At 37.6% G+C, this 27899-nt stretch overlaps 1 protein-coding gene across 20 annotated transcripts in view; it reads left to right on the top strand.

Moving 5' to 3' along the window:
• ROBO2 (roundabout guidance receptor 2) overlaps positions 1-27899 on the top strand; it is a 939553-nt gene that overhangs the window by 810272 nt on the left and 101382 nt on the right. For all 20 annotated transcript variants that reach the window (XM_077927271.1, XM_028726915.2, XM_028726916.2 and 17 more), the window contains 5 exons: positions 4968-5092; positions 13087-13258; positions 20710-20915; positions 25479-25560; positions 26941-27106. In XM_077927271.1, coding sequence (XP_077783397.1) covers positions 4968-5092; positions 13087-13258; positions 20710-20915; positions 25479-25560; positions 26941-27106 — 751 coding nt within the window. The remainder of the gene's footprint in view (positions 1-4967; positions 5093-13086; positions 13259-20709; positions 20916-25478; positions 25561-26940; positions 27107-27899) is intronic.

Raw genomic sequence — 27899 nt, 5'->3', positions numbered from 1 at the left:
AAGCATCTGATGAGCCAATATATATGGCTGATTAGCTAGGTGTTGTTTGTGGATCACAAGTTATTTAGACGGGCTATATAGACTGCTGTAAAATATATTGATATTTTACATCCCCAAATCCTGTAATTCAGAGTTTTCCAAAATTTTCATGCTGGTGACACACTTTTAGACATTCATCATTTAGCATCACAGTAATCTGAAAGCCATTGGCTTGGTTTGCACATCATGTTAAACCATAGGTTGTGTTTAACTATGGTCTAATGTGAACGAGCGTCATGCTAGTGTACCGCGCTCAAAAATCTCCACTTTGATTCTCTTGCACTCATAGCAAACAACCACTAGTCTTGGTTTGACACGTCATCTGAGCCCAGGCTTGTTGCTTGTTCTTTGTGGTTTGGGTAAAACAAACCAGAAGCCCAGGTTCAGAAGATAAGACAAACCAAAACTAGTGATATGTTGTTTCCAGTGTGGCCAGGAACAGGGAGAAGTGAAACAGGGACTTTTGAGAAGTGTACAACAGCAGGATAGGTTGGTTCTGAAACATAGAAAAGCAAAATATTAGTCTTTGGGTACCACTTTTCTTTTCTTTTCTTTTCTTTTCTTTTCTTTCTTCTCTCTCTCTCTCTCTCTCTCTCTCTCTCTCTCTCTCTCTCTCTTTTACATATGAACTAACCAGGAAATTGAACTTCTAAAAACATGGCTGAGACTGAGGTGTTATTTTTCTTTGATAATTAACAGCCTCTAAATTAAAGATATTTTGCTCCCTTTTGATGTAAACAAATCTTAAAATAGCATAAAAGTGTTTGAAGAACAGGTGTCATGGAGCCAGATTACTACACTTTGGGTTACATAATAGAAACTTCAACTTTTGCAGATTAATTTCTTTCATTAATATGCTACAATTTATATTGAGAAAGCCAGCTGAAATGCTGCTTCATCAGCCTAAGTAAACATTCACTTTTGAGGCATGTTGGTGAAGTGAACATACCTTGCCTACTATTACATTTCCATCAACACTGTCATCTTGCACAGTCTTGGGAGTAAATAAAGGAAAATACTGTGAGAAAGCAGCAAAGTTAAATGAGAGAGATCAAACTAAAACGTAGAATGAAAGCATTGTACCATCCACGTAATGTATAGCAGAAATTTATTCCACTGCTTTAAAATCTGTGAATAACTAATAGATACACATGGCCACAATCCAGTGGAAATTTATTCCTTAATAGACTTTAACTCCAAAACACAATTAATATCTTCTTCTTTATTTGTTGGCCACTCTGGGAACCTTATTTCAGTGGAGGAGCTAGGCTTTCAGTAAATAAGTAGTTAAGAGCAGTAGGTGCAAAGCCACTCATCTTAATAGACAGAAGATGAGATCTGTTAGACAATCAGAGTTGCTTTCTTGTAAAGCCTTTCCTGCTACTCAATCCTTACACATTTTACCAAAGCTCTAAAGATCCCTGATAGAGTTTAGACAATTAAGTTGAAGTCTTAGATCATCAAACTATAATTTTAGCACAGTTCTCCCTTAACAGTTGAGACCAGGTTTCATTTATCCATCTGCAAAAGGATATTGTCTGAAACTTCAGGTTCCTGAGAATTCTGTACTTGAATCACTCATGGAACTTTGAAGGAAACATTTTTTTTTTCCTCAGAGACTCACCTTTGAATATTCTGAACTTTTTGCTTTTCTGTGAGATTATATGGATGAAGACTGCAGACACAAAACAAGGAGGTTTTAGGAACAGGGTTCACAGGACTGTACATTGAGTAGCTCAGTTTCAGTTATAGAGAAAAAGTAGGTTACTAAGGTAATGAATCTCAAAGCCGAAAGATTTAAGCAATTAAACTTCCAGTCCTTGTGCAGACAATAAATTAACTACAGTTGGAAGAGGACTTTCAGAATGTATTTGTTTTAGATCTTGCAGCCTGAAGGCACGAGTTCCATCATGAATTAAAGATCTCATTTGATACACCATTTCCTTTGAGGTAAACATTGTGTTAATAAATCATGAAAGTCTCAAGTGAGCTCCCATTTTTGAACTGTAAGCTTTCCAAAAATAATTTTTAATTACATTTCAAAAAGGTCAGTTTTGGATTTAAATAAACCTTAATGTTGATGTTGTCGTTCTGGTTTCTTTATAAGTTACATTCCATTAAGTGCCTGAGATATAAGATTTTTATTTCTTTCTGAGTTCAGTTAGCAACCGATTAATCCCACTGTGACAAACCTGATTAAACATTTCAAGGCGTTATAGTTAAATGTATATATATTGATGCTACAACCATGTAGAGCCCCCATTAAATTAATTGAGTTGTCTTCTCTATTCTAATGGATTTCGAGAAAATTAGGAGTCCTGCATTTGCTACTTCCTTTTGTTTTTCCTACCTAACAATGCAATGGTTGCTGTGACACATTTGCTCTGCTAACTTGCAACCACCTGATTCATCTTCATCTGTTTATGACTACAGTAGGGAATAACTGAAGTGGTGCAATGCAGCTTCTGCCTGGCTGATCCATTTTTACCCTTACGCCTGAGAATTTTATTAGTATTCAGTAACACCTTTGTTACGCTAGTGATTAGTATATAAGGACCAGTGCTATTTTTCAAGAAAAACAGGGGCCAGATCTCACCATGAAAGCCTCCCTTGTTCTCTTAGAATGGCAATGGCACCCACCTGAGAGGTGCTGGAATTCAGTTCTGGTGAGTTCCAGCTGGGGGGGAAAGCCTGGTAAGGACTGCAGAAAAAAATCATTTTAAATACTTCTAACCATTTCTTGCAGGACTGCTTTTAAAGACTCAAGACCAAAGCTTGAGCTACAAAATAACTGTATCACTTTGTGTGACCTTTAAAAGCCATTCAGTCAGGCACAAAACGACATTTCAGGGGTGGGAGGGGGAATGTTTTGCTGTTACTGTCTTGAGTAACATAAAAATGCATACAACTCCTGTCTTGCGCCTCACTTTTAATTCCTGCTGTAGAATACAATCTTCCTCTGTAAAAACAACTCTGAACATGATGTGATTAACCTTAGGGTCCCATCCCCTCATCTCAATACCCACCTCGTACTTGGCCTGTGCTTTCTATTCATGTTCAACCATCTCATTTCCATATCAGCCAACTTGCCCTCCCAAGCTGCTATTAGCATAACAGAGCTTTAGTGTGACATTGATTGAAGCCAGCGCTTGCTGAACATAGTATCAAAGCATAATTTGCCAGAAATCAAATCTAATTTACTGTGTACAGTATTTACATTGCTTCCAAACAGTGCTTCTAGGGGGAAAGTGTCTTAGGCCTCTAATCTTAATTGTTCTTGCTGGTTGTTGTTTTAATCTTGTCTAATTCTCTGAAAAGCATGAAATATATTTTCTTTTAGAGCCATTGCCTTTAACTTGGAAATGTCAAACATAAATGTTTCCTATGACCTGTTAATTTTGGACCAGAAGCAATGAATGTTAATTGCTTGAGAGCAAAAAGCTTGGTTGTTACACAGTAAATATTTTTCTCAACAGGTATTGCAACATGATATATTATAGATTATTAGATATATGCAACCTAGGAGAAGCAGCATTTCCAACAGCTGTTGCAGGTTCCAAAATCACATACTTCACCTGAGTGTCTTATAAGAGTGTATGTGATATAGTGATTGATACATTTAGACTTCTACTTTTATTTGTTCTTTAAACTTTTTGATCTTGGGCTATTTTATGCCTAAAGTATCCAATCCATAAAATCAAGTTCTGGAAAGGAGCTTATGATGTTTATTATCAACAAATTAATGTATATATGCTTAATAATATAGCTGCAGTTACTGTAACATCAAAGATGTCAAAAATCTGTTTCAGAAGAAAGAGCAGTGCTGCCTCACGTAGTTTATGCCTATGCCCATGTTTACACACACACGCACACCGTTTGGAAAATGTGCTTTCAGCCTATGTGTCTTCTACAGTTTTTTCACACTGTGGCTTTGCATTGTGATGTACAGTATTCTGGAGATCAAATAATATTGTTAATGTGAAGCGATCAGTAATGCCGTAGCTTTCTCCTGCTTGGTCATCTGTGGGTTGTTGCTGTTTGTTAGGGACGCTTAGGAAATTAATTGAAATGAAAAGTGCCATAGAGGGTAAGTGGAAAGACATTTGAAAAGCAAGGATGAGATAATCTCCCCCATTCCATTTAATTATTATTCAGTGGATTGGCTCTGCCCTGTATTCCACTATACCTGCCTTTTACTTTAACTTGGAGAATTTCTAAAATCAATCTCAGAACCGTATGCAGTTTTCAATTTGCTACTGTCTTTCCCCCCCTTTACAGATTAAATGGCAGTGCACAGCACATATGCACATGATTAGAGCATCATGCAGAAAGATTCTCAATGAAACCATACATTTGCAGCAGGATTTCCTTTTGCACCATGATTTAATCAGTGCAAATGTGTGCTAAATCATAGCACAAAAAAGACTATTAATATTTTTAAAAGATTGTATCTAGATCCCCATTTACAATCTCTTTTAAACAATGTGTTCATGCATATTGGTAGCCTATAAGAATAAAAGACACAAATGGAAAACTGCAGCAAATTTTATGTATGTAAAATGTTACAAATTTACAAATGGTTAAATAAAAAATGGAAGGAATAGTGGAATATTTCCTTGCTAAACATTATCAGGTAATTTATAAAATCCTAGTATGCATTTGGGTGGAAATTTGTCAGTACCTTTTTCTAAATTGTATTTTGGCACAACTCTGAATCTTGTTTTCAAAAATACTGTTCCTTTGGCTTTTACACAACTTGTGGCTACTTTTCCTATCTTTAGAAAATGTGTCTTTTTTTAAATAAATCAGAGATTATATTATCTGGAACAAATAATAATAATTGCAGCCCTTTCCCCGTTTTATATATTACATATAGCTGCAAAGAATGTTTCTTTCTTAACAACTTATTTTCACCTCTCACATCATAGCACCTCCACAGTTTGTGGTAAGGCCACGCGATCAGATTGTTGCTCAGGGCCGAACAGTGACCTTTCCATGTGAAACGAAGGGAAATCCACAGCCAGCTGTGTTTTGGCAAAAAGATGGCAGCCAGGTGAGTCATCTAATGTTGATTTTATCCTTCCCCTTTTCTTTATATCATTATAGCATATACAAATGTTCCTGTGCTAAAAATGTTATTTTAAAAAGCTGAAATATTAATATTAATATTTCTCCTTTCAAATATGATGGCTGCCACTCTATACTGGCCTTACCATTTCCACCATTGCCATGTTTCATAGAATTATAAAGTTGGAAGGGATCCCAAGGATAATCTAGTCGAGGGGTCAGCAAACTTTTTCAGCAGGGGGCCGGTCCACTGTCCCTCAGACCTTGTGGGGGGCCGGAGTATATTTTTTGGGGGGAAATGAACGAATTCTTATGCCCCACAAATAACCCACAGATGCATTTTAAATAAAAGCACACATTCTACTCATGTAAAAACACCAGGCAGGCTCCACAAATAACCTAGAGATGCATTTTAAATAAAAGGATACATTCTACTCATGTAAAAACACGCTGATTCCCAGACCGTCCCCGGGCCAGATTTAGAAGGTGATTGGGCCAGATACACACACACACACACACACACACACACACACACACACACACACACACGGACCTTAGTTTTTCTACCCGTGATCTAGTCCAACCCCCTGTGATGCAGGAATTACAACCAAAAAATCATCTACATAAACACTTACGGAGTCTGAACTATAGTGAATAATTGGAAAGAAATATTGTGGTGTTTAAGCTCAATGAAAAGAGTGTCCCCATCTACAGCTGATTTGAAAAGGAAAGGACTGAGCATGTAACTTTACTAGAAATGTGGGAGAAAGGGGGCAATCAAAATTACCAGCAAATTGGGGAATCTTCCCTATAAGGAAAAGAGCTTTTTACTTTGGAAAAAGGTGGCTAACAAGGAGCATAATAGTGTTTTATAAAATTATGCATAATACTAAAACTTATCATCTAATGAAACGGACAGAATTTTAATAAAATGAAATATTTTCACCAACACACATACTTTGATCTTGTGTGTACTGAATAACCAAGACCTGGGCGCCACTATATTATCTAAAATAAATGGTGCAACACCATTCATGGTCAGTGGGGTGGGAAGCGGGGCTCATGAAATCAGTAAAAATTGAGCCTTCTTTCTAGTAAGATTGTATATGGGTTTGAGGGATTAATTATGGTGTTAGGTCAAAGAGACAGAGCAGGGAAGTTGCTAGTATACTGTCTACCCTGTTTTATTCCAACCTCCTTTTCCAAACTTATGGGAATAGTTTCAGATATGGTGTCGGAGAACCCCTTCGCAGCTGGGGGCAAGGGGAGAGAGACACTTCTAACATCCACACCATGTCTACCTCAAATGGGCCAGCTCAAGACTTCATTATTTCTATGGTTTCCGTGGCAACCATAATGCCTCAATACATCATTGACCTGACATATGTGGCTGGACATAATTTCAACTTGGTCTTTGCCAATCAAAATTCTGTTGATTGGGGGACTTATGAGCCCATTTTCATAGATAGTTCACTCATTGGTGAGTTTGGGGTAGAATGCAGCTGCACCACTATGCAAGGGTGGGGACCCACATAAACACTTATTCAATCTGGTTGGTTTCTAAATACTCAATGATATTTTCCAGCTGCTGTCCAGGGTCCTGTCACACTAGGAAATGATGAGATGCTTAGAGCCATGGATACAATTGCTTCTGAGTGGCACTGCAGTGGAGCACACAGTTCAACTTGATGCTCTAGTGCAGTGTTTCCCAACCTTGTGCCTCCAGCTGTTTTTGAACTACAACTCCCATCATCCCTGACTAGCAAGACCAGTGGCAAGGGATGATGGGAATTGTAGGCCAAAAACAGCTGGAGGCACAAGGTTGGGAAACACTGCTCTAGTGAACTGCATGTGACGATATAGGAGGGTGGCATAAATTTCAATTGGAACCTGAACTGACAGGGTTGAAAGTCCATAATCATGGCTATGTGATGGTGGTGGCAGTGAAGAAACCCTACTTCACCACCACTATTGCACCTGCAATAATTTTTCCAAGTGGTGAATGGTTCCCCCCCCCCATTTGCTCTGATCCCCTTGGTAGCCTGTTGTTACTATTTTGCAACATACTTTAGGGAGAAAATTGCTCAGTTTAGAACAGAGTTGGACACCACAGTTAGAACAAGTTAACATGAGTTCCACTGCTGAAAGAAAAGCCATGGCTGGGGGATGTACCCTTTGAAACTTGGCCCATGACTACAATCATAAACGCTACTTAAGTCAATGGAAGTAAAACATCATAATTGTGAGGCGCACAGCCAATGTTATGCAGCCAATATAAGTAAAATATATCTAGAGACACATTAAGATCAAACTTTTGTGCTGAGCATTTTTATGCATAAAGCAGTTAAATTGCAGTATGCTAGAAGTCAGTCATTCAGCTTTTCTTGAGGGATGCAGAAAACAATAGCTTCACTTAGAGTAGGTTATCTGTTCTCTTGGTGGTTCTGATCTGAAACAGTTATATTGGTCTGAGGTTGAAATGTTCATGGTAGCATGCACAGTTTTTCTGCATGTGCATTTACTTCTGTATTAGGCTTTTATGAGAAAGGAAATACCGTATTTTTCGCTCTATAAGACGCACAGACAACAAGACGCACCTAGTTTTTGGAGGAGGAAAACAAGAAAAAAAATATTCTGAATCTCAGAAGCCAGAACAGCAAGAGGGATTGCTACGCAGTGAAAGCAGCAATCCCTCTTGCTGTTCTGGCTTCTGGGATAGCTGTGCAGCCTGCATTCGCTCCATAAGACGCACACACATTGCCCCTTATTTTTAGGAGGAAAAAAGTGAGTCTTATAGAGCAAAAAATATGGTATGTGGATCCAAAGAAAAGGAAGCCCATGCGAGACTGTGGAAAGGTCCTAGAACAGATAATCAAACAATTAGTTCATGAGCACTTAGAAAAGGATTGGTTTCTCAAAAACAAGTCATGCCTGATGAATCTGTCTCTTTTTTGGGATAGTGTTACTGGCTTGGTGGATCAGGGGAATGCTGTAGATGTAGTGTACCTTGATTTTAATACGGCATTTGACAAAGCCCCCAGGATATTCTTGTAGATAAGTTGGTAAAATGTGGGCTAGATTGATTGAAAAAGCCCAAAGAGTGCTCACAAATTGTTCCTCATTAACCTGGCAAAAGGAGACAAATGGAATGCCACAGTGTTCTGTCCTAGGCCCTTTGTTGTTTGATGTTTTTATAGATGTCTTTGATGAAGGAATTGAGGAGAAGCTCATCAAATTTGCAGATGAATCCAAACTTGGAGGGGTAGCTAATGTAGGAGAAGACAGAATAGGGATTCAAGATAACCAGAACTGATTGGGGAACTGGGCCAAAACTAACAAAATTGTTTTCAATAGGAATAGGCAGGAATAATCAGCTGTACATATATAAAAAGGGAGAGACCTGGCTTGCCAGTAGTACATGTGAAAAGGATCTAGGGGTCTTAGTGGACCACAAGCTTAACATGAGTCAACAGTGTAATGCAGCAACAAAACAAACAAACCAGCAAGCTATGTTAATGCTATTATAGGCTGCATCGACAAAAGTATAGTATTCCAGTCAAGGGAAGTAATAGTCCTTCTCTATTCTGCCTTTGTCAGAGCACACTTGGAGTACTACCTCCAGTTCTGGGTGCCACAATTTAAGAAGGATATTGACAAGCTGGAACGTGTGCAGACTTGGCAAATCAAAAAGATCATGGGTCTGGAAACCAGTCCTTTCAAGGAGCACTCAAAGGAGCATGTTTAGCGTGGAAAATAGGAGATTTAGAGGAGATATTATATCCATCTTCAAATATCTTAAGGGCTGAAAGATGGAAGATAGAGCAACCTTTTTTTCTCCTGCTCCGAAGGCTAGGTCCCAAACCAATGGCTTAAAAGGAGATTATTACTAAACATCAGGAAAAACTTACTGACAGTAAGAGCTGTTCAACAGTGAAATGGACTTCCTCAGAAAGTGCTGGACTCTCAGAGTTTGGATGTCCATCTAGCACAAATGCTATACAGTGGTTTCTCGGGTTACATACGCTTCAGGTTACAAACTCTGCTAACCCAGAAATAGTACCTCGGGTTAAGAACTTTGCTTCTGGATGAGAACAGAAATCGTGCTCCAGCGGTGGCACGGCAGCAGGAGGAGGTCTCATTAGCTAAAGTGGTGCTTCAGGTTAAGAACAGTTTCAGGTTAAGAACGGGCCTCCAGAACGAATTAAGTTCTTAACCCAAGGTACCACTGTAGTTGATATTCCTGCCTTGCAGGGGGTTGGATTAGATGATCCTCAGGAGCCCTTTCAACACTACAGTTCTGTGATTCTTTGAAACAGCTGCAATGCAAATCCACAATTACTAACATACCTTAGTACTTATTTCCATTTCCTCTATCATCTCTACAGTCTAAAATATTTATAAATATAATTTCAATTGTAATAGTTTGCCTGTCAGTATTAGACACTAAATGTTGCAAGGACATAAACTGCTTCTAATGCTTAGAAGGCCCCTTTTAATCCTGTATCAGGTTTTAGCTGATTTAGGCAAATTTAAATAGAGAAAATTATAGATAACGTATTCAGCATATGTGCCACTTACATCCTCAATAGTATAAATGCAAATAGTTGTTTTCTATTTTAAAAGAAAATTACTTTGTTAATGAATTTAAACCTATACAGAATGCTAATTTTTAACTCTCCATCAATCGAAAATCATCTGTACGAGTCTGGTATTGAAGTCAAATGTATCTCCCAAGATATCTATACAAATATACAAGCTTTCGGAAGTTATTAAGTACGACGCCTTTTGCAAGTTAAATAACCCCATAGATTAATACTTTCACTTTTCCAGTAAAACATTGTAGTTTCACACAAATCACTGGGGTCAACAATACCCCATCATGCAAAGTAAAAAAAACACCAAAAGGTTAATAAACAGTATGTAAGTTCAGATTGGTCCCACAGTTTTAAAAACATTGTGCGATTACTTTTACATATACTGTAATAGTTGTAGAAGTAAAGCAGTGCAGTAACAATGATCTGGGAATGACTATTTACAACAACAAATCCCACAGGCCTTGCAATTGTAGCACACACTAACTGAGCAGCCTGTGCACAGTCAGCACATTTCATATCTCTTTAAGTAGGACAGACAAAATGGTTACATGAAGCAAATTGTAGCTGCATTTTTGGCATTGCATTGTACACTGGTAGAGAGCCAGTGTGGTGTAGTGGTTAAGAGCGGTAGTCTCGTAATCTGGGGAACCGGGTTCGCGTCTCCGCTCCTCCACATGCAGCTGCTGGGTGACCTTGGGCCAGTCACACTTCTTTGAAGTCTCTCAGCCCCACTCACCTCACAGAGTGTTTGTTGTGAGGGAGGAAGGGAAAGGAGAATGTTAGCCGCTTTGAGACTCCTTAAAGGGAGTGAAAGGCGGGATATCAAATCCAAACTCTTCTTCTTCTTCTTCTTCTTCTTCTTCTTCTTCTTCTTCTTCTTCTTCTTCTACACAGAAATGACACTTTCTTGGTATTGCTGTTGTTGGCGTCATAAGTAGCAGGCTGTACCAGTTCCAAGGCATTTTGGCCATGTCTCTAGATTCAACTCAGGGTTTGATCAATTCTAGATCTAGCTACTAGGTAGAGTTGCAGTCTGGAATTTTCACATCATCAAAAGTTATTTAACTTCCAAACAATATATGGATTTAAGCTGGAGCACAGTTTTTTATTCAACCAGTTAATACATTTTTAAAATAAAGATAAATAATGCTCACTACTGGGGACAGGGAAACTACCTATTGATCATGCCGTGTTTGTGCCATGTTCCTTTTCATTATAATAAAAAGCTTATCTGAGATTACCGCATTATTCACTGAAGAAAGGAGAATCAGTGCCCTTCTCTTCGTTGGCACATAACTTACTAGTGCCTAATTTTCTTCCAAACCAAAAATGTTACTGTTATCAGTTTTGGATTTATAGGCAAGAAACTGGCAGGGACTGGGTGTTATGGCTTTTCAGTGTACCAAGCTGAATCAGGTTTTTCTGTGCTTATTTCCTTACCAGTGACATACTGGTAAAAACCCCCACTAGGATGTCAGTTTTTGGTTCATGACCACCACTCTACACCATATTGCTGGGTCATGGAAACATTATCTGAACTGTGCATGAGTGTCAGTGGATTGGGCACATTCCAGGATCCAAAGTTCAATTTCAGTGAACCCAATGACTTTGACATGCACAATGGAATTGTTCTCTGCAAGCTCAAATTGGAGACTGCATTTCCTTTGTCAGCATTATTTGATCTTTTAGGAATTTGGGGGTATATAGGTATCCCAGCACAGGGCCAAGTCGAGTTGTCACCTTTTTCTCAGATCGTTTGACTTCCAGAGGAATACTGACTAGGTTGAGCAAACTCCTTCGTTTTAAATATGTATATGCTTGCTAGTTATTCTTGTTTTGCTTCGTTATGCAAAACCTAGGTACGGTCAGGTTACTGGTCAAAGCAATTTGTTTATATATATTTTAAGTGCAGTGCCATTAGCTTCACTATGGAGAAAATTGCTTTGAGGGGGAAATGTAACCCCATTTTTGAAATTAAACCAAGAACTGTTAGCAAACATTTTTAAAACCTTCTTGTAAAAGGAGCTTAATAACATGGTAATGTTTATGTAAAGTGGGCTTATAGTGTCACACTTGAATCTAATAAAGTGGACATCCATCATGTTGTAATAAAGAGAAGAGCTTCTAATTAAAGTAGGACATCATTTGCAGGATTAAAGTCATTTAGCGTAATTGAAAAGTGTTAATACCCTATTTTATCCTCTTCCATTGGTATTACTTCAAGGGTAAAACATTTTAAGGTGAAAATGTGTCTTGTGTCTTTAATTGAATGTTATTACCTACTGATTGTAACATGTTGAAGCTGTTTAATTACAAACCTGCAGAATTAATTACAATATTGAGACCCAGATCCCAGAGGGTAGAGTGTTCTTTCTTTTTTGGCAAATAAATGTAACATAAAAATTGATACCTCAGTTGTTTATAATCAAACCTTGAAACATAGCTCAATGTGATTCATTATGCCCACATGTTTTTTTCTTAATTGAGCTGCAATGAAGCAACAGAGGTTAACCAGGTTAATGTTTCCATCCTAATATGAAATTTTCCAGGCTTTGTAGTGAGACATCACCCTATTTAATATTTTTAAAAGTCCAGTCACTGTATTTCATCATCAAAATCAAGAGCATTGATACTTTAGCCTGGCTTAAATTTGTATGTAACAAATAATCTGAATTTCTAGTTGTCACTTGAATTTGCCAAGGTGTGTCTCCTTCCTCATCAAGAAAACCCCTTCTCTTTTATCATGCTTCTGTGGTAGTGTTGCATTCAGCTACTTACGCAAACATACTGCTATAAATTAGAAGGCATCCTTCACTTTGGACCTGTTTCTCCTTCCTCTCCTACTAAGCACAGCCAGCTGGAAGGGAGGAGAACAGTTCCCCCTGGATTTAGCCTAGTGCCAGTTTATGCATCAGCAGCTGGTCCTTTGTATTTAGTAGCCGTTTCCCTAAAGCTTGCAGTTGAGACTTCACAGAAATGTGCCAACCTGATGCCAGGGAATGTGTGCACACTTCCTTGAGCCCATTCTTTTGTAAGCAACATTTAGGCATAGTTTAACTGTACTGAAGTAGATAGATCTGAACCAAGGATAAAGATGATAATCTGCCTTGCTGTCACTTGGTATCTTTTATTTAAACAATATACTCTACTGGTAATGTGTTTTAAATTCAGCCTTTGAACTATATAAAGCATCTCGACATCCTCCCCTTAAACAGCTCACCAGCCACTTTTCTTAGCAACTCATATTGCACCCATGTCAATGAAAATAACTTTATTATTTGTGTCTATTTCTTTTTATGTGTATTGCTGTGCTCTTGGCTTACACTGCAGCATCATTGGTGATTAAATAACTTTTGCACTGAAATGGCCTGCATTGTCTTTGCAGAATCTTCTTTTTCCAAACCAGCCTCTCCAGCCCAACACCAGATATTCTGTGTCACCAACAGGGGATCTCACTATTACAAATATTCAGCGGTCTGATGCGGGCTACTACATCTGCCAAGCGCTCACCGTTGCTGGAAGCATTTTAGCGAAGGCTCAGTTGGAAGTTACAGATGGTAAGAAATTAAGATTTGTGTTATTTTCTATCTACAGCACAAAATAATTTAGAGGATCTTAGGTAACTGTGATAAAGAAATCACTTTTTGGAATATATTTTGATACCCAAGCTAACTATAAATTAAACTGCCTTAACATTACATTAGAACTGCAGAAACTCTCGTACCTCATTAATAGAGGCTTTTCTTACCTTTGATTTTTTGAGAAACCAACCCTTGAATCTTCTTTGTCACATAAGCACCTTTCTTGCAAAACTTCTAGTGACTTATTTCATTCAAGTATTCATCAATGCAGTCCATCATAGAAGGTTTTCACGGCCTCACAAAATCCATATTGGTTTATTTTTTTAAGGGGGGGACACCTCATGAAAAAATTCCATATAAAGTATTTGAGCTGATTTGGCAATGGCACGACACTTGATCTTAACGAAAAGGTTGAGAAGCGATATATATATAAAGCAACATCTTATAAAGACATCAAACAACAAAGGGCCTAGGACAGAACCCTGTGGCATTCCACGTGTCCCCTTTTGCCAGGATAACGAGGAACAATTTGTGAGCACTATTTGGGCTTGGTCAGTCAATCTCGCCCACATTTTACCAGCTTCTCTGCAAGAATATCTTGGCTGACTTTTGTCATTCTTATGCTGCTCCTAGTGATATCACTGTTTTTTTGTATATTTTTGTATATTTTAATTTGTATGTCTTAAATTTATTACTGTGTTTTAAATTTTGTAAGCCACCATGAAAGTATTATTGAAGTGTGGAATATAACTCCCTCAAACAAATGTACAAATAGGGTAGTTGAAGAGACAATGGGTGAGACACAAGCCAATGCCATTTTCATATATGAGAATGCATTCGGTAAAAATTCATAAAATATTAATTGGTAATAATTTAGCAAGATTTATACTATGTATCAGAAGAAGCTATTAATTTTACTATAAATGTTCTATGTTATTATTAGTTTAATTTTTTAAAAAAAAGTTTTATGGAGAGGACCCCAAGTTAGTCATTCATACTCTTTCAATTTTTTTACCTGAATATTGGACCATTATTGTAAGGATCATCTTTGTGGAGTTTCAACTGTTAATACTACTAAACATAATGAAACCAAAATTCCTATTTGATTAGTATTTCTTTGCATTGTAAGGCTGTAGCACTCTTCTTCTTGACTGACTCATTAACTATTTCCTGACAGACTTTGATGAATTTTCACCATTAAAAATTGTGTGTTACAAACAGACCTGCTTTTACATGCCCCTTGGAGACCTGAATGCTCCATGAAAATTTGAAAAAACGGCTAATTCTGAATAAATAATCTAGCTTTTCACAGTGCATATTCATCATGAATGACAGGTAGAGATGTTCAGCAGCATGTTATGGTGGACTGAACATGGGTTTGATTCCTTTTCTTTGTTTTTTCAAAAGATTATAGTATTTTTATGACAAGGAAATATATTTTCTTCCTTATCCTTGTATCTTTTCAAGTGTGCTACTAGTTTCTTGAGATCAAAGCCTAACCTTCACTCTGTGACCTCTTTAAGTCTCCCATTTCTTTCACTCCTGATGACAAAATGATGCATTTTCATACAATTCAAATTTACATGTAGATTAAAAGGACATTTAAAATTAATGGAAGAGCAGTATTTTCTTAAAATCTATCTGTGGTGCTGTCTGATTCAGTGCCATGGCTGTGATTGGAATAAATAGAGCACACAAATATTGGCCAAGAGGACATTGAGCTGTTAATGTTTGCACCTGCTGGTGCTGAAAAGATTTACTGCAACAGGAGCAGAAAGGAGCAAGTCAGGTTCAAGGATATCTATGATGAGAAATTCTTCCTTTCTTGAGACAGTCAAGGCTTCTGGCCTTTGTTATTCTTTAGTATTTCTCTGTAAATAAAAGAAATAACGACCTCCTTAATTTCCTTCTCTTGAAGCAGTCATTAATAACAGTGCAATCTAATGCTTACTCAGAAGTAAATCTTACCCTGTTCAATAAGACTGTTATGTTGCCATGCATAGGACTGTAGGCTAAGTGATGTATCTGCAGCTTAAATACACTCATATCCCATTACTATTTATTATGCATTTAATTATTTGCCATATATACATATATATATATGCAGGTTTTGGTGTCCTCGGGTGTCTTCCCGTGTAAAAGTTGGGGTGTCTAGGCGACGTTTCGACGAGGTCTCACTCGTCATCTTCAGGCTGGTGCTTTCGGCTTCTTGTTACTGGAACAGAGCTCTGTTCCAGTAACAAGAAGCCGAAAGCACCAGCCTGAAGATGACGAGTGAGACCTCGTCGAAACGTCGCCTAGACACCCCAACTTTTACACGGGAAGACACCCGAGGACACCAAAACCTGCATTCCTGTACCCGTGAAAATCTACGAAAGCAAATATATATATATATATATATTTCTTCAAGGAATTCAGAACAGCAGACATGAGACTGCCTGCATATTATTCTATTTTAATGTCTTTCTTTTTTTAAAAGTGGCATTATTTTTGCTGACATGAATAAAAGAGGCTACTTTCCAGAAATGGGATATCTAGAGTCTTACTTCAGATAAAATATTGTCACACAAACATTGGTAATATTAGCCATATTTTGTTTTATTAGTTTTATGGTGTTTGGCTGCTGATATTTAGCGTTTCTTCTTAGCCCAGTTTTTTTTGTATTTGGTGGTTGATGTAATACTAGAGGCAACTTATCATTTTTGTTTTGAACAGAGTTTTATTTGCTTGAGAGCAATTTAAGTCCAATTGAAATGGCAGTGCAGAATGAAAACATACAATACTAGCAAGAAAACCCCCCACAAATGTTTAATTATATCATATATAGCTGTGTTTCAGTTGTTACATTTTGTAGCCATTGTTGGAAATACTTTTAAGTCAAGTGTTCATAGTGTTCATGTGAGAAGAGATTAGTAGCTGTAATAAAATGTCCCAAGCTGAATGATAATTTTGCTGGTTATGGCTTGTGGCAGCAGTCTTATATATTTGAAATTCAGATATGCTTTCTTGAAATACCTCCATATAAATACATTCACTCATGGAAAAATGAAATCATTTTTTAAAAAATTAAGACAGTCTGAATAATTTTCTTTAAAGGAAAACTAGGTAAGCACCTCAGTCTTATAATGGCACATTATGCAAATATACTAAAAGCCTCAATATACCTGTCAGCATGAGTGTAATACAGAAAATTCAATTATTAACTCTATACAGTTAAGCTTTTTCAGTGCACTTGAATATTAAAAGCCAATCTCAATTTTCTATAATTTATTCATTATTCACTGTTGTTGGCTGAATTTATTGTTGTTTTGTACCTTTTGCTCTGTAGACTTATCACTAATTGCTTGATATATAGGTAATACTTGCTTAAATATAGAGTTTTTTTAAAAAGCCAACAATGTTTCCAGTATAACCATTTGAATTATTTTTTTCCCTGAATGATTTGTGTACTGCTAATTTAAATTTTAATGTACACCTTTTTTTCTCCATTCTTTTTCTTCAGTCCTTCTATACTAGAATCCGTAGTGGACTATTTGGATACAAATGTAATGGAACACAAGTTTGTACACATATGACTCTGAAATTCAAGTGGCAGAAGTGGTGGAATATGCTTTAAGAACTTAAAAAACTACGAGTGTGAACACAGACAAAGATATGAAGCATATATTAATTGGCTTATTTAGCTTCTTAAACATAAGCAGCTATTTTCAAAATCCCTCCAAATGCTGACAACTGCTGTGTTGAGGAAGTCCACGTGTTGAATTTCTTTAGTATATATTTTAAATGTTCTGACCAAAGCTCTAGAAATTTAAAGACATTGCACAGAGGATTTACAGATTATAGTTATGAAGCCAATATAGTTGTTCACAGATCACTGGAAACCCTAAGTGTTCATTTAACCTTTAGCCTTAGTGTCATGGAAACCTGTAGTAGTCTTTCACCCATAATACCCTTGAAAATGAAGATTCCTTCTGGCCAGGAGACTTTCAATTACTTTATTGATCAGTTGCATTTAAAGGATTATAATCTACTTATTTAGACAGTAAAAACTAATTAGATGTCAAAGACACTGTCTTAAAAAATAGGATTTTAAAACATTAGCAGTGTAACCTGTCTCAAAACCAATATCTTTACAAATAACTAGAAATAAGTAGTTATCCTTATAAATCTAACTTAGTCTCTCTCAAAAAAAAAACTGTAGCTGTTGCTCTCCTACATAACTCATGATGGTGTAGGATTTTTCATATTCACTGTAATAGATTTGATGCAAGTATCCTAATGTGGGACAATGTATGCCAGGTTTAGAACATCTTTACTAAAATGACTGTAATGGAGTTGCTCTAGTACAGGGATGTCCAACAGGTCGATCATGATCTACTGGTAGATCCCCATGAGGTTTTGGTAGATCTTGGTCAATGTCTGGCTCCCTTTCTTTAGTGTCGATAAAACTGACTCCTGCCAAGCCCCCTCAGCCCGCCCTCCATTGTTGTGCTGCTGTTTTGATCCATAGTGACCTTTTTGTGAGTGACTTTACCCCTTTGTCCCTTGCCTTTAACCCCCCCCCCAAAAAAAATGGAACACTCCCCCCAAAGCTTTTTAACCCCTTAAAATGGGGCTTTCCTTCTCCCTAAAAATGGGGGTAGAAAACTGCCAGTTTTTAATTCTGAAAGTAGATCACAGTCTCTTGAGAATTGGCCACCCCTGCTCTAGTAAAAAAGGGAAGTGTTTTATCCAACTGTCCTCTTCTGATGAAAGAAATCACTTCTGATTCCTCAGAGACTTCTGTTAGTAGAAAGGGGTGTGTGGCTTTCCTTTGATTTCCTCATTCCCCTTCCAGCCCCCTGGACCCCTCCCCTCCAAAATCTTCTCAAGAAGCTAGGGGAAGTAGTGGCACAAGAGACTACAGCAGAAAGGGTTTTTTTGCAAAAATTGCCCCCCACCTTTTGGCTTACAGAAGACTCTACCAGATCAAAAAGCCTTCCTTCAGCAGATGAACACATTTGGATACAACCCAAAATACAGTCGTACCTTGGTTTTCAAGCAGCTTAGTTCTCGAACGTTTTGTCTCCCAAACGCCACAAACCCAGAAGTGACTGTTCTGGCTTGCGAACTATTTTTGGAAGCCAAATGTCCAATGGGGCTTCCGCGGTTTCCGCTTGGCTGCAGGACTTTCCTGCAGCCAATCCCAAGCCGCACTTTAGTTTCCAAACGTTTTGGAAGTCGAACAGACTTCCAGAACAGATACCGTTCAACTTCCAAGTATGTCTGTAAATATTTATATTAAAATGTTTGATTTAAGCAATGCAGAGTAGCCCAATACTGTGTGTTGTGAATGAATGGATAGCAGACAACAGCTGTTTGCTAACACATGTAGCATTGATGAAGTAGAGAGAGATGGATTGGCCTAAACCATTTTGCTGCACAAGATTACACCCTCCCCCCCTCACCATTCCCATGCACAGAAACTCACTGGACTGGCAGGCAGTTTCAGTATTGGCAACAGTGTGGCATCTTCCACTGTACCTGAAAATGTGTTCTAGAGGTTCCATAGCATACAGTTCAGCACAAACAAGTCTGAACTCCAGAATGGCCAGGGAAGTCGAGCAAATGGCAAGGGAGCCTACTTCTGTTTCTTTCAAGCTTCATCTGCCTGAGGCAATTGCTTCACTCTGCTTAATGGTGGGCTATCCCTGAGGGGTGTGATGCTCTGTGTGTGTGTGTGTGTGTGTGTGTGTGTGTGTGTGTGTGTGTAAGAGAATTTTTTATTTATTTTAAAACTTCTATGCCACCTACCCTAAACCCAAATCAGAAATTCATGCAATTTTGTTACACTAAGTGATGATTTGCACCCTACTGCTGCTGCCTTAGATTTCTGAATCTTGAATTCTGATTCTATCTAGATAATATGGGCATTTATGTAATTGGGGGAGCTTAACAATAGCTATAGCTATAATTATATTAACACTGGGGAACAATATAATTTCATTTCAGTAGGATGATGTTTGTCATTTCAGTTAGGTAGGAAGAAGAAGCTATATCCCACTTAACAGATGGCACGGGAATGCATTCAGCAGCAGAATTATTTATGAAAAACTGTTTTTGCAAGAAAAGTGAACATGAGCATCTACTTCATATTTGAGATATCCCACTGGTAGCAGACTGAAGCATATATGCAGCCATGCGCTTATAAGTCACAGAGTCACTTTATAAAGTAACTCAAGCATACAAATGTGTATAAGGGAAGGATTAGAGTTCATAATTTTAAAGTGGGATGGAAAGATTTTATATATATGCAGTTAGTTTGATTAAACATGAATTGTTCCTCAATAGAGAGGAATTCAGTCAATTAACTGATTGAAAAGTTATTTTTTTTGTGTTACACACAAAAATTACATTTCTGCTGGGATGTATACACTGAAGAATAACTAGACGTAATCAACTATTCATTCATCGTGAAGCATGGGAAGGGAGGGTGAGTCCAAAAGCAGTACACATATACTGAAGTGTATTAGTAATACCTTTATTGGTTATAGCTCATAACATATGGTGTAACATAGGTCAAAAAAAACAGTCATCAGGAAGCCTAGCTGCTGGTCAAGATCACAGTCCCGGCCTATATACTGGGATAATGTTGGTGGAACTGACAGGTATCTCAGGCTTATACTTCTGTAAACCAAAGATGCAGGCCCAACGTGGCAGTTGAGCCATCCCCTGATCATTGGTGGGCAACAAAGTGACTTATGAAGATACCTTATGGGAAATCACATTTTTAGAGGAATGGGGAGACCACCGCTCAGTTACCTCTGCTGTGGATCAGAAGCTGTGGGCTGGGCTACCTATTTATAGCCTTAGAGCAGATCAGTGGGGGAAAGTAACCCTTCATGGCTACTTCAGGGCCCTACTCCCAGAAGCCACCTAATTAACTGCTGGAGTCTGGGCTCAAGACACAGCATATTCATATGCCAAATGATTCAGAATTTTCTCCCAGCCTTCCTTTAAGAATTCAAGAATCTCAGTGAGTCACTCAGTGTTCTCCTTTTCATGGTTAGTTGCCTATCATCCATCTATCTATCTATCTATCTATCATCTATCTATCTATCTATCTATCTATCTATCATCATCTATCTATCATCTATCTATCTATCTATCTATCTATCTATCTATCTATCTATCTATCTATCATCTATCATCTATCTATCTATCTATCTATCTATCTAGCTAGCTAGCTATATCTAGCTATCTAGCTATCTATAATCTTCTCTTCTCTCCTCTCTCCTCTCTCTCTGTGTCTTACAACAATACAAAGTTTCACTCTTTGGAAAATGTTTCTCAGGATGTTGGGATCTGTATTTTGTCACAAATGTGACATGATAAACAGGATTTTTACTATTGCAAGATGTATTTCTATTACTTTTGTTTTTATTCAGTTTTAACAGACAGGCCGCCACCCATCATTCTTCAAGGGCCTGTGAACCAGACATTGGCAATAGACGGAACAGCTTTGCTAAAGTGCAAAGCTACTGGTGACCCCATGCCTGTTATCAGCTGGTTAAGAGAAGGATTCACTTTCCTGGGCAGAGATCCAAGGGCATCTATGCAGGACCAAGGAACCTTGCAAATCAAACCTTTACGAGTGAGTGTGATATGTTATGATAACATGTTTACTACTCTGTAATCGGGAGATTTAGTTAAATAAGACCATTTAATTATTTACTGATAGTAATTCAAGTACTCATGTACTTAACTGTTTTGTGGATAGTGAGTGTAAACCTGCTGTCATTAAAACAGTGAGAAAAGTCCGATCGTGCAAGAGGGATTAACAGTTTTCAATTCAGGCACAACTTAGGGGGGGCATTCAGCTAAACTGAGCTACTGAGACCACTTGTGCCTTCAGCAATAACGGTGAATCAAAGAGCACCTCCAGACTGTGTGCTGACTCCTCAAGAGGTAGTGCAACCGCTCTTTAAGAGTGGCAGGCATTGCTCCCTTGTGTAAAAAACAGATTCACCAAACACTGAACCTATGCAGTCAACTGACTAATGGTCTATTGATAATGGATCTGGAGGGTGAATGGTTGAAAATTACTCCGTCCACATTCAAGCTGCAGTAGCTGAAACTAAACCTGAACATAAAGCGGAACATAAACCAAGTCAGATGGTGCATTCAACACTTTGTTTGGACTTGCTACAGCAATGGTTTTCAAGCCCAAGCTATTTTATCTTCAAAGTGCCTAGCAAATTTATCACAGCAGGCCTCCAAGGTTTCCAGAATCTTGTTTGCTGAGATAGCTGCTAACTACCATGTGTTTGGTTGGTTCACAACAAGTTCTGTTACATTTATTCTCTAGTCACCATCCTACTTGCTTCATTGCCTGAACTGAGCTATGCAACTCTGGAGAGGGCCTGCAGTGGCATATGTGCTGATGGCGCAGTGTATCTTGTCATTCCTCAGTGAGACCACAGCTTCAACAGGATTGTCATCTCTGGTTGCTGGGAAATCCCTCAGAGAATTCAAGGATCCCTAAAATTCCATAATATTAGCAGTTATTTACCACAAATGTTTACCATATTTAAAGTTTGCCATTTGTTACCCCAACACAGTTTCAGATCCTGGTTAAATGTGAAGCCAATTATAATTAATGTGAAGCTAATCATAATTAATGTAGGTGTTCCCAAATTGCCTAGCTATGGCTACAGTGTATATAAAGATAATGTGCTTGAGGGGCTGCAGCATTTTTTTTTGCTGAATCTTGATTTGTTTACTGTGCTTAGTAGCAAAGCAGTGTCATGTATAAAAGGAAGAAGAGGATGAACCCATTGTTTCTGCCTTCTGCTCAACAAATTCAGAGCAAAATTTAAATCCTACTCAGATGGATGCTGTATAAAATATAGCATCAGTTTTATCACACTGCAGTGGAAGATAGAATTATGTTTTATATTTAAGGCTATCCTTCTGTCTGCTGTGTTCCAAGTATATGCTGTGTGGTTGGTTATTGTTGTATACCTAGTGGCAAATAAATTATATTGGATACAATTTTAAAGACATAAATATACACACCTATAAAACTCAGAATGGTAAGTATAGTTACTGCATGTACAGTTAAAATGTTAGTGCAAGTACTCTTTAGTTGTGTCAGCAGTAGTGCTAACACTTAATTTTATTATCACTCATTCCCTTTCCCATCTCATAAATAGGCAGCTTTAGTGTACAAAAAAAAATAAATCAAAGGCTATTTTGTTTCCTGCCACCATCTCATCAGTGCTCGTAAATGAATTGTTAACCTCCTTGGAACAAAATGGAATTTATTAAAAAATGTATGCTAGCTTTCCTTGAGTAAACAATTTATCCTCTCTCTCAAGGCTAAAGGCAGGTTTGGGCCATGAAGGTTAATGCGTTTTTACTGTAGAGCTGGATTAAAGAATGCGCTTGAATAGTCAAGATTCCCCAGTAGTGTTAGAAAGCAGCAATTAAAGGTGGGAGCTTGGTGATTTCAAACAAACTTTCAGAGCACTGATGATGAGCTTCTGGTGAGAATACACATGCCAGAAGCTTGTGGGATACCAGCCTGCATCCAGCTATGGAAACAGCTAAATGTGTGTTCAGTCATGCAAGTCCATTAATCGCTTTGTTAGAGACACATGAGCTATATAGAAGACTAAAATAATAATTTTTAAAAATATTCCCTTTTAAAAATGGAATAGAATATCAACAAAAGTGTGAATAGTTTTAACATTCATGTTCAGTCAGAAAAATATGAGAAAAATTGGTGATCGTGACATATTAGTTAAACAAATGTGGATATATTTGTACCACAAGGTTTAAATTTTCCCTTAACCATCCATCTGTTGAAAAATTAACTGCCCCAATCCATTTTGGGGTCAAATCCTATCGTGGGGGAGGTGGGGGCATAAATAAATATAATTTTTTTATTAATGGTGCTTCAAGAAACCCATACAAATATGGTGGAAGTTGTTAAGCATTCACTATTTGCAATTTTTCAGAAAGCACAGCTTTATTGAGCATTTTCTAGTAAAACAATATAAATACACATAAGTCACCTGGAGCACCAATACAGCCCAATGTAGAGTAACAAAAGTCTATACATGTGCAAAGTCTGTATGGAGACTTTTGAACATTACACAAATTGTTGCATTAGCATACGTATAACAGTTGTACAACTATAAAAATGCAATAATACTGAGTTGAGAATTCCTAGTAACAATGAAAACAAATCTTGCAAACTGTGCAAACATACTACTTGAGCAATCTGTGCAAAATCCAAAACTGAACACATAGGACAGACAAAATGGTTACATGAAGTGTTTTGATTTTCTCTAATTTTGTCAACCACAGTGACGCCTACACTTTGATTGATATCTGCCATGCCAGACCCTATCATTTCTGAGGCTTCCACTCCTGATGTCACTGGCAGTCTGGACATGGGCCTAGACTCAGCCCAGGAGTCACTTGATTCTAGTTGTAGGCATAATTGGAAGAGACATATTTGGGGTTAGTCACACACCATAATGGGTAGTTCAACTTCCAAACAATAAATGCATTCAAGTAGGCAGTGTCCACCATATTAAAAAACAAACATTGACCACCTATTGTTCATGCATTTGGAAGTGTATATACAGGACATTTGTTACAGGTGTTCACTCCACCTGAGATTGATCTGAGACTTGGATTTCTGCTTTGAGATTGCTGTGCTAAACATTGAAGAAATAAGAACCACTGAAGAGAAATGAGGTAGAAGATGGATAAGAAGACTAGATTAAACTAGCTTGCAATGTTGTATATTTTCCCATTAAAACCATTTTTAACATGTAATTTCCTTTCCTGGAAAATGTGTCAGAGATACATATCTTTTAGTGAAAGTTCATGAAAGTATATCAAAACAATTATAATGGTAGCAAATATATAAAAATGGCCTGGTGAAAAATGGTATCTGTGGAAGCTTAAATAATAATAATCTTATGTTTTTAAAGATGTTGATATCATTGATGTTTTTTTTCTGTGCTATGGGATAATAAATCAAGTCAAATAGACAGGAAGGGTTTTCTCCTTTGCTATAGCCTTCTGGAGTTGGAACGCATAGGGTCAAGCAGTCCCAAAACAAGGACGAGGGCTTAAATGACACAGTTAAGGGATATATCAAACTTGTCTCTTGGATTCTACAGTTTCCTTCTTTTCCACCACAGATATCTACACAAACTCTTATCAGACACCATTTCTGTTAGGAGCTATGATCAAAAACCAGATGTTCCTCACGATGTGTGTCCCAATGCCAAGACTGTCTAGCTATTCCGTTGCTTTCGGTGAAATGCACATATCATTTCAATGTACATTCAGATGTGGATCCTGTCCTTCAATTCCATTGCTTTAAATAGAATGTTTCTTCAAATACACATTCAGGAATGATTATTAATCCTTCTGTCCAACTTCATTTATGCAAGAGTTTCTTCATCCTGTCACCATCACCGTCCCCAATGTCAAACTACAAAAGAATTTGCAGAGGCAGCCTGCAATAATTTCTGAACTTAATGGGAATTTAACTGCAGAGAGTACTGACATAAGGAGGGCATGCATCAGCAGTACAATAAATGAGTTGAAAATTAAATATTTCTGATTACTGCTGTAGTTGCACCGGTATTGTAACCTGACCTTTTTTCTTGGCCTAATCTGGCTCCCTGTGGGTATAACAGCAGTCCCTGGTACCACTGGCCAAGTGGCTGCAGCTTTCACCCAAAGCATCGTTTACATGCAGTGCAAAGCAAAGACAAAATGAGAAGCTGCCAACACTAAGGGCCATTTGAGCAGCCACAGAGCCAGCTCATTGCCAGACACATTTGGGTTGTTTTATTTTGCTCTGCTCTAAGATCTTTTAAAAACTAAAATGAAGATAGCTTTCTACCAGTAAAGCATGTTGAAATCAGTGTTTATTTTGTGAATACTGAAACAGATTTAATTTAATAATAACAGATACATAAGAGTTTGTGGGGGAAACAAATGTCATAATTTACTACAGATAGATGTTATTCAATTGTTGATCGTGAAATATTTGGTTCAGTTTATTCTGATTCCAAGTGTAAACTAATGCCTCTTAATCTGCAATGAGAAACATTTGGGAAAACTGAATGAACTGATTATGTAAAAGGCTTGACCAGAATGTCCTCAAACATTTCCATGTGTTTAGATATCAGACACTGGCACCTACACTTGTGTTGCCACAAGTTCAAGCGGGGAAACATCTTGGAGTGCCGTGCTAGATGTGACAGGTAAGCCATACCGAGCTATTTTAAAAAATAAAACAAAAGTGTTTTATGTGTGGGTACATGTGTTAGATTGTGCATGTGTTACGTGTGGGGGAGTGAGATATTGCATGTCCATGTGTATATTTGAAGGGCATGTGATGGTGTGCATATCCAGACCTGCTAGCTTTTGGAATGTAGCACTGACAGCTTTTGACTTGTTTGTTTGTTTGTTTGTTTAGTCTAGCCATTAGAAGCCATCCTAAAAAAGACAATACATAAAACAGAGTAAAAACAGAATAAAATATATTAGACAGTTAAAATAATTATGAAAACCAGACATTCTCATAGAGAATACACTAGAGATAACAAATATATCCATTTCAGTTTTTCTCAGTTTCTAAAGTTTAGTACATTCCCTTTCTGCATAAAAATGCAGATAAATTTCTTCCAATATACTCATTTTTTATGTGATTTTTCCTAATATGTACATTATTTGCAAGCAATCTTTACCGATGCAATGCATTTTAGTACATTATTTTCCCCTAATATATACATCTTCTGACTATAGGGAAAATTTGTATGAAGAGTGAATTTTAAAGAATAGCTGTGTTTTAGTTTCCATATTGGTTCTGGAAGTGTGGATTAGACATATTCACATTAAAAAGTGAAATAATCAAATTTCTCCCCAAACCTGAAACACACAACGTCATCTTTATGCTGTTCTCTTTGCTCATTCTAAACTGGGTTCTCTTATTAGCCAATTCAGATGCTGAGGTTGCACATTCAGTGAACCTAGCAAATGGCTACCTCTGTTCTTCCCTCTATTCATATTCATTGAACACCCGAGCAGAGCCCCTGCATGTGTAGCTGTATGTGCAGAAGACTCTTTCCATGTGAGAACCCTACTAGAAATTGTATCCCATTTTACATGAACAAAGGCTTCCACCCATGCAGCTATAAATACATAACCTTGGGGTGGGATTTACCTAATAAGCCCCATCTGCAGAAGCCCTGCACAAGGACTTTCAGTTTTGTAACAATGTTGTCTCTCCTTCCTCACATGCTCCTCAAAATTGGCTCAGGGTGGGTCAGGACAAACCCCAGAAATGTTGATGGGGCAAGGAGGGAAAAGAACATTCAGTCTGGCAAGCTGAAATGCTTGTGCAGATGGAATGATTGGAAGAGTGGAATGTTGAATTCCACCCTTTGTTTGAGTGTTCAATAAATGGGCAGAGGAGGATGGGCAGAGTCTGCCACCTTTTCTATGGGTGCATTAATTGGGCATATGAGTCGGATGTCTGAACAGGACTACTGTGTATTTTAAATATGTTTCGATGTTTTGTTTTTACTTTACCTTTATTAAACAGATTTTATTTTCAAAATGTAAGCATTTGTCTCCTACAGAATCTGGAGGAGCAGCCGTCAGCAGAAATTATGATTCAAATGACCTCCCTGGACCACCATCCAAGCCTCAGGTCATGGATGTCACTAAGAATAGTGTCACCTTGTCTTGGCAGCCAGGCACCCCTGGAAACCTCCCAACTAGTGCATATATCATTGAGGCTTTTAGGTATGTTACAAATTCCATTTTCCTTATGCATTGATACAATTAGGGGGATCTGCACATTTGAACAAACTCATTTTGAAAGGTTAAGACATGATAATGCCGTTCTAAAATCTTATTTATGAACATTCTGTTTTAAAGGAATATTTTAAAAAACATACTTGGTTTGTTGGATTTACAGGAATATATACTGAGGTGGAATCTAGACACATATAAAAACTGCTGTGAAATTTTTTTTTCTTAAAGTATTTTTTAAAAAATACATTGAATTTTCCATAAGGCTCACCGTCACCATGTAGTGTCACATTGTATATTGCACTGAAAACACACTTAAAACATTTTATTTGCAGCTGTATAGCTGAGACCAGAGTCTGCTTTTGTCTTGGAAGCAATACAAACACACAGGACTGTCATTCACACTAAGTTTTTATCAGTAATTCTCAGTATCATTAAAAGCAGATAGAATTCTTTATTGATAACATTTTGTTGGGCTTCCATACATTCATCTTCTAAATAATATAAAGCCTGGAGGGGGGGAAAGGTGCTCTCTAACCTTCGTAACGTCCATTTTGCCCTGGCAGTAAACCACAGTAATATCCCATCAGGCTTTCAAAGGTGTTGTGTATTTAAGAGATATTTTGTAGCACAACAAAAGCCTATGACCTCAGTTTATTTCTACAGAAGACCAGTTCAATAACTAGCCACTGGAAACATAGTCATTCAATAATATTCTTTTGCAGATGTGCTTTGGAACAGCTGTAATTTTGCTTGTAAACTTTGTGCAAAGAGGACAAGAGAA

The sequence above is a fragment of the Podarcis muralis genome, chromosome 4 (genome assembly GCF_964188315.1).
Source record: "Podarcis muralis chromosome 4, rPodMur119.hap1.1, whole genome shotgun sequence".
Lineage (NCBI taxonomy): Eukaryota > Metazoa > Chordata > Lepidosauria > Squamata > Lacertidae > Podarcis > Podarcis muralis.
The sequence above is the reverse complement of the archived record's forward strand: the minus strand, read 5'-3'. Positions and strand labels throughout refer to the sequence as shown.